The 7,691-nt window shown below is 39.3% G+C and overlaps 1 protein-coding gene across 1 annotated transcript in view; it reads left to right on the top strand.

Moving 5' to 3' along the window:
- Window positions 1-7,461, top strand: part of Arhgef12 (Rho guanine nucleotide exchange factor 12) — a 166,025-nt gene extending 158,564 nt beyond the window's left edge. Inside the window, exons 36-39 of the mRNA XM_048795610.1 lie at window positions 76-543; window positions 1,516-1,832; window positions 2,857-2,926; window positions 3,509-7,461. Coding sequence (XP_048651567.1) covers window positions 76-543; window positions 1,516-1,832; window positions 2,857-2,926; window positions 3,509-3,519 — 866 coding nt within the window. The 3' untranslated portion in view covers window positions 3,520-7,461. The remainder of the gene's footprint in view (window positions 1-75; window positions 544-1,515; window positions 1,833-2,856; window positions 2,927-3,508) is intronic.
- The last annotated feature ends 230 nt before the right edge of the window (window positions 7,462-7,691 follow it).

The following is a 7,691-nucleotide window of genomic DNA, read 5'->3' as shown; positions in this document are numbered from 1 at the left end:
CTATTTCCTTGGTAGACAATTGACACCTTTTTTTTTTTTTTTTTTTTTTCTCTTTCCTCCATTCTAAATCTTTAGTGGGTCTGTTGAAGCAGTTGCTGGTACAGCAGCTAGGTTTGACTGAGAAGAACACTCAGGAAGACTGGCAGCGTTTCCCAAGTTACAGGATAACCTCTCAGGGGGTGCAGGCAGATAGTGAAATCCAGAACTCTGAAAATACAAAGGCTTATCCTGGTGAAGGACAGATGCCCTTTAGAACTGGAACTGGTGACATTGCAGCTTGTTACAGTCCACGGACTTCAACTGAATCTTCTGCTCCACGGGATTCAGTGGTACTGGCATCCCAAGATAGCCAGGCAAGTAACATTTTAGTAATGGACCACATGATTATGACCCCAGAGATGCCTGCCACAGAGCCAGAAGGGGGTCTTGATGAGAGTGGAGAGCACTTTTTTGATGCCCGTGAAGCACATAGTGATGATAATCCATCAGAAGGTGATGGAGCAGTTAAAAAGGAGGAGAAGGATGTTAATTTACGCATCTCAGGCAAGTTTCTTTCACATTTAAACTTTGATTTTGATTATTGTTAATGTTTTGTATGCTGGAATGAATGTTATTTGTGTTTGCATATATGCCTACATGTGTGTAGTACATATTCCTCATTCAATAAATAATTCCTGAATCTACTTATACCAGACCTCATGCTAGGGGCTAAGAGATACAACAGTATATAAAATGCAGAAAAAGTCTCCTCATGAAGCTTGAGTACTAGTAGGGGAAAGAGTAATGGTAAATAAGAAAACAAATTAAGGGCTGGGATTGTGGCTTAGCAGTAGAGTGCTCACCTAGCATGTGTGAGGCCCTGGGTTTGACCCTCAGCACCACATAGAAATAAATATATAGAATGAAGGTATTGTGTCCAACTACTTCTAAAAACTAAATGTTAAAAAAAAAAAAACAAGTAGATGTCAGATAGTGAGAAGCATTAGAAAGAAAAATGTTGGGATACAGGGGTACAGAGTAATGAGGCAGATAGGGATTGGAAAGAGGACCTCTGTCAAGTAGTACCTGATTAAATGAGGGAAAAGCCACGTGGATACCTGGGAGCAGTGTTGCCGCAGAGAGCAGAGGAGTCAAAGCTGCATGTCAGGAACAGGCTTTTTGTATTTAGGGAGGTTTTACAGGGCAGGAAGAAAATGGTAAGAAACCAAGTAAGAGAGGTATTTGGCAGGGGAGGTGGTGACAAGATCATATAGGGACTTTGTTTTTAGCTCTAAACTTTTAAAATGCCAACTAATATGAAATTATTCACAGGTTACCTTGAAAGCTTGCCAGGTTTAGCTTTAATCTGAAGTGAGAAAATTCTGATGGATTTAAAACTAAGCTTGGGTGTTAATGGCTTTTCCCTTTGTTAATAGCATTTCAGATTGTCAGCATATAACCCCATCTCTATTTTCTATTTTCTGATGTCCTGATAGCAGTACTAATCTCATCTAACTATTCTGACTCCATCAATAGGAAACTGTTTGATCCTTGATGGCTATGAAACGGTGCAGGAGAGCTCCACAGATGAGGAGGTTGCTTCCTCATTTACCCTGCAGCCTGTGACAGGCATCCCTTCTATGGACTCCACTCACCATCAGCAGCATTCTCCCCAGAATGCTCATTCTGATGGGGCAGGTTCGCCATTCACCCCAGAATTCCTGGTCCAGCGGCGCTGGGGAACTATGGAAGATTCCTGTTTTGATATCCAGAGCCCCTCCTCTTATACAGATTCACAAAGCCAGATCATGGAGTACATTCATAAGATAGAGGCTGACCTTGAACACTTAAAGGTACTTCCCACTTGAGCATCCACAAGACTTGATTATAAGAAACACATTTATCAGAGAGGATGTATGGAATGACTGAAATGCTCATGTTGATAAACTTTTTCAGGTTCTAAAACCATATGTTTTCTTTGACCATTTTCATGAGTAAGCATGGATAAAAAGCTAAGATCGATACTGTTTATTTTGTGACAAATCAAAAAGAATAGAAAAAGTTGTAGTTCTATAACTATGGTTTATGTGGGTTTCTCAAGAAGCTTAAAGTGCTTGGGGCAGCTGGCTGCCCTCCATCAGATGACAGTAACAGTAAGCTGAGCTGGGTGGTGCTTACACAGTTGTGAATCTCAGCAGGGAAATGCTCTGACTTGCTGTAACCTGTTAATTATCTGTGACTCACTAAGTAATGTTGGTAGTTTCCCAGATGCCAGGATGGGTAGAATTGGCTTCAGTGGCTTCTGTAATCCAGAAACTTGAACATTAATGCAATTCTTTAAAACTAGTAATTGAAGATATTACTGTTTCAAAACTGACTTGTGTGGCCTATTCAGGTTGAATAGGACCCTATTCAGGTTGGCCCCTAGTAGACAACACTACTAGAGCCCACGTGCTTTTTCCTGACATCGTTTAGTTGGAAGGCTTTAGGGATAGATTTAAAGTGTTCTTAGCCTTTTAGCTCAAGACTGGTCTCCCTTAGCTTTTCTTTTAATTTCATATGATAGATTTTCACCTCTTCATATGATTATATGTGATATCATCCTATGGCTGATGAGATGAGATAGCCAGAAAACCACTGTGGGCAAGTTGTTTATATAGTTTATGCCACAGGGGGTGGGGCCATTTTCAGGGTGACTCCTGTGATAGGAGAATTGCCTTTACTGGGTATCCCCCTCTGCTTTCATTTTACACGGGAAAGTTTTAAGCTATTAATTCAAGGAAGAAATGGGAAAAGGAAATTTACTTTTTGCCCCTGCTAACAAAATTTGTTTTTCTTATAATGTCCAAATGAAAAACCTGTGGTTTTGTTTTACAGAAGGTGGAAGAAAGTTATACCATTCTTTGCCAAAGGCTGGCTGGATCAGCCCTCACAGACAAGCACTCAGGTATGTGAAATTATGGGTTCCCAACTTTAGCATCATCCTGCCTGAACAGTACATTGAATGAAATGATTTATTATTCTTTAAAATGAAAACCTTCCTAGATTCCATTTCTTTTCTGTCTTTAAAAACCATTTGTTTCTAAACATCATAAATCAAGCAAAAGCTCTTGTCTGCTGACTCTGCTATTCTTTCTTGCAAAAGAACTGCAGTTGTCAGTTCCCATGCTATACTCTCTTCCTTCTCTCTCTCCACCTTTTCGAAAGCAGAAGGTGGAGCTGTGGGAGGTCTGGTAAATCACAGATTCAGGGTGAGATGTGCTGGTGTGACTCCCTTATATGGAGGGTTGTTCCTCAGGTCCTGCTGTGCTTTCATGCCTCTTCTGACAGGGACAGTGTCTCCCCTTGACTGCGGTTGGGTCTGTTCAGTGCAGCAGTTTATATTTATTTGCGTGTATGCTTTTGGGTACGCTTTTATGCTTTTTTGATTCAGAAACAAATGTATAACCATGCCTACAGATTTCATGGTATTCTTTGCAGTGTTCATTTGTTTTTAAGCAGGTTTCCACATATCTTTATGTTTTCTCAGATAAAAGTTAAAAGCTGAGTGTCCTGGAGGTGACTGCAGGTTGTTGGATTTTGAGCATTGGCCTTGTATCAACCACATCCTGGTTCCAGTGTGGACACAGAGAGAGTGTGACAGAGGATCTGCCTGTGAACCACTTGGGATTAACCATGTCCTGAGGTGCCCAGAGCAGGACTAGTTCTTCACAGTCTGGCAGCTGCACTGGTCTGTCAGTGAGGGAACATCTATTCTCTCACTCTCCTCTCCTCACTGTCGGAAAGTCATTTTGATTCAGAACAAAAACCAAATGTATAGAGCTTTGGGTGTAGGATATGAAATTGTACTTAGACATAAGAAAAAGAAAATCAGATGTATTTATTTGACTTCATCCGTATTTGAAAGCACATTTTAATTTTTATTTGCCTTGTTTTATTTTAATTGAGTAGTGAGAGTTCTGGCCCTTTGTATTTAGTACACCCAAGGATCAATTGCTCCTGAAGTGAAAAGGTCAGGATGGGGTATTAGGAGGTTGGGTAGAGAGGAGATGAAGCAGAGGGAGGAAAAGCATCTTATCTTCACTAATTGTGTTCCATACTCTCTGCTGTGCAGCAGGCTGATTTTCTGAGGGTCACCTCAAAGGCATGGTGGTCCCTATGTGCAGAAGATGTGAGCTATGTGCTGCCCAGAGGTCAGAGAGTAGTGGGCTTCCTCCTACCTTAATGCAAGCACTGCTTCTCTGTAGCTGGAATATACCCCCAATTAACAGGAATCCTCAACATACTAAATAGCAGGCACTTGAAAATGGGTGTATTCTCTTCTGTTGTCATCTTTTCTAATGAGGGTTGGGATTTGGGAGGGAGAAGAAAGCAAATTTTTTATTTTCTTGACTATAAATTTGTTATTCTTGGTATTGTTTCATTTTTATAATTCTACATTAGACTTTGGCACTTGTAAAATCATTCCTGCAGATTAAGCAGGAAGTAAGAACAAATAAATGGAAATGCTTCAGTGGTGGTGGGGGTTGCTAAGGAAGGGTGGGATGGGGGTGGGTAAAGAGTTTGGGAAGGTTATCTAAAATGAATCACTACTGAGTTGAACCATGGCTATCGTAAGCCACGGGTACTGCTGATTATAAGGCCAGTAAAATATTAGTACCTGGAGGTTTGACTCTAATTTTTTGCACTGATGGTGCCAAAGGGCTCTTTGAGTCACGAGGAGAGCCAGGGTGGAGTGAAAAAGATGTGGTGGAGGAGGCAGAACTGCTCACACCAGCTCCAGAATCACTTCCTCTGACCTCACTGCCACAACTCTGTCCAAACTGGGCCATGACTGACCTTAGGAATTGCAGACCAGAGCATACACTGGATACTGCAGGCACAGTGTTGGTAACTGCCTGCTCTAGGATGAATAGCAGTATTGGCAGCACCTACAGAGGATATATATGTCAGAATTATAACTTGAGAACTCCTTCATTTATATTGGCTTTCTGTGGTTTTCTTTGTACATTAGGTAAATGTATTTCTGGAGTATTTTGCCAACTAAAATGAATTCATTTGTCAAAGTTGTAAATTCTGTTAATAAAGAAGGAGTTCACTCATTGTTCACATCTTTCAGTAGTGCCCTCTGAACTCTGTGGGTAATCAGGATGTAATTTTTTTCTTCGCTGCAGCCCCCTTCCTCAAAAACAGAAGCTTTCTCACCACAAATGGTGAGGATTCCCAACTACTTCTATAAACACCACTACAACTTAACAAGCTTATTTATCTGCATCCAGATTCCTGTTTCTGTCCTTTCAAAACTGATCTATGTTTTTAGGTAGATCAACTCGGATCTTTGTACCTCATCTATAAATTGAAATTATATTTCAAGTCATAGGCCAAGTATAATTTAACTCAGAATGAAATTGAAAATGTTTAGAGGCAGAAGCTAACAAATAAGTGAAGCTTGGAATTTGGAACTTTTCTGTATCTCTTAGGAGAAGCAAGTAGAAACCAAATGGTTACATTGTGCTGCTGGAAATAGTGTAGTCACTTCCAATAAAAAGGGTTAAACCTGTAGCCACTTGACACTAAAACCTTCAGGAGAAAGACACTACAGGGTCATTACATAATTCTTTAGCACTCAAGAAGGTTGTAAGTTAGCAAAGTTTGGGTTTCTCTTCTAGTTCAGCCAGTATTTTGTTCTTAGTAATTATTTACTTCTCTTTTCTTGCAATTTAGCCTTTCCTTGGCTAAACAGGCCTAACTGGAAAAATACTTTGACTGTAGCTCTAGTACTTTGAAATACATTCATGCCCCAAGATAAAGTTAATTCTGAAATCCATCCTACTACTTTTAGTGTTCTTTTGACCTTACCATCCTAATTTCTTCCCTTCTCCTTCCTAACCTGACCTCCCACACTTTGATTTCATTTTGGCCATTATAATCACATCTGTTTGACTTTCATATTATATCTCTCCCCCTTCAGGGAAGATAGAATTAGATATTCCTCCTGTCTTTGAGTGAAATTGGTTACCATTAAAGGATTTTTCTCAAAGTTACATAACTAGAAGTTGGAATCTGCTGTTGTACTGAGGAGTGTGATGGAGGCAGACAACAACCTTCCCTAAGCCAGAAAGTTACATGTTGGCTATGGAAGTGACCTGCACTGATACTCTGTTCTCTCCTGTGGGCTTACTGGCTCTTTTACTGTTAAGTGGCAAATTACATTTGGAGGATCTCCTTCCTTTTTAGAGAATAGACTTAATCAAGGCAAATCAGCAATCCCCCAAAGTGCTATAATTTAAAATCAGATTATTGCCATGACCATATGTTTTTGTGTAATTTAAAATCAGCTAACTTGAACTTCCTGAGCTATGTTGACTTTTAGAACCTAAATTGTAATTCTTACATTGCATGGGAGGTAGATTTCCTAAGATTTTTGGCTTTCTTTCCCACAAAACAACTTCTAATGACTATTAGGATGAATCCCCTTTTAAAATTTTTTGTTTGTTTGTTTGTTTGTTTTGGGGGGAGAAAGAAGTGACTGAGTGACTGTGGTAATACAGAAGAAAGGCCTTTTTTTTCCTCTTTTAATTATTTAGAAGCTAAAAGAAAATAATTACATTTCCTGTGAGTTTTCTTTTACTCGCATCTTTTTTTTTTTCTTTGATGTTAGTAAACTTGGCACATTTCCTGAGGTGTTGGTATCTCACACTGGAAGTCCTCTTCTCTGAAGCTGATATGATGTTATTTGGAACTACTAGAGCTTTGGTCATGGTTTCCTTTCCTGCATGTCACAGAGGGCACCATTGAGAACTGTGTGCATAGGACCTCAAAATACAAAATTAGCAGGAACTTATAGCAGCTAACTGTGGGCTAGCCTACCCTCCCCCCAGTAGTACAATTTTTGTTTTTTAAATCATGTTTTTCTGACATTTCTGCACCCTTTTCAGAGTGATCTGCAAAATTATTCTTCCTTCAAGAAGAGTCCTTTTGTCTTGTACCTTATGCCTTCCCCACTGGAACTGAGGGTTTTGATAATAAATTAGTAGGAAAAAAAAAATGTTCTTCCTAGAAGGAAGCCTCCCTGCCATTCCCAGGTGCCAACTGCTAAGCAGGTATACTGCAAAAATGGTAACTGTAACGTGCACACTGTTGGTTATTTTTAATAAGCCTCTTCCTACTAGAACATTTTATTTTCCTTGTTCACCATACAATCATGTACTCTTTAACAGAAATTGCTTTTAAAAAATCTGGAAATATCTTTTAAAAACTTTATTAATAATCATGTATTTTTACTGATCACATTTTGAAATGCCTAAAAGACTTTATTGTTCTAATTATCCAGATGTACCTTTGTAAAATAGCTCTTTTATGAACTAGCTGTTAAGGCTGTATGTTTCTGGAACAAAATATTGGTCATCTAAAATCTTTCTGTTTTCTGGGGTTTGGGAAAATAGAAAATAAGAGTTCAAATATTAAATAAGCTTAAAGGAACCAGTATGTGACTTTTTATTTGAACACATTCTTCATTTACCTTATACAATTTATTTAGAGAAGTCAAGGAGTCAAAGATCCTTTAACTAACTCATCTTACTGACGGTGACTCATACATCTTCCCACTTGTTGGAGCATGTTTCCTCTGGTTGGTTGATCTCTGTAACGTGGACTTCCATGCTAATGATTACCCTAGCACTGGTCATGGTTTCCTTCCCTGCATGGCACAG

This window comes from Marmota marmota, unplaced genomic scaffold, assembly GCF_001458135.2.
Source record: "Marmota marmota marmota unplaced genomic scaffold, marMar, whole genome shotgun sequence".
Taxonomy (NCBI): Eukaryota; Metazoa; Chordata; class Mammalia; order Rodentia; family Sciuridae; genus Marmota; species Marmota marmota.
Note: the sequence above shows the minus strand (reverse complement) of the source record. Positions and strands in the feature narration are given on the sequence as shown.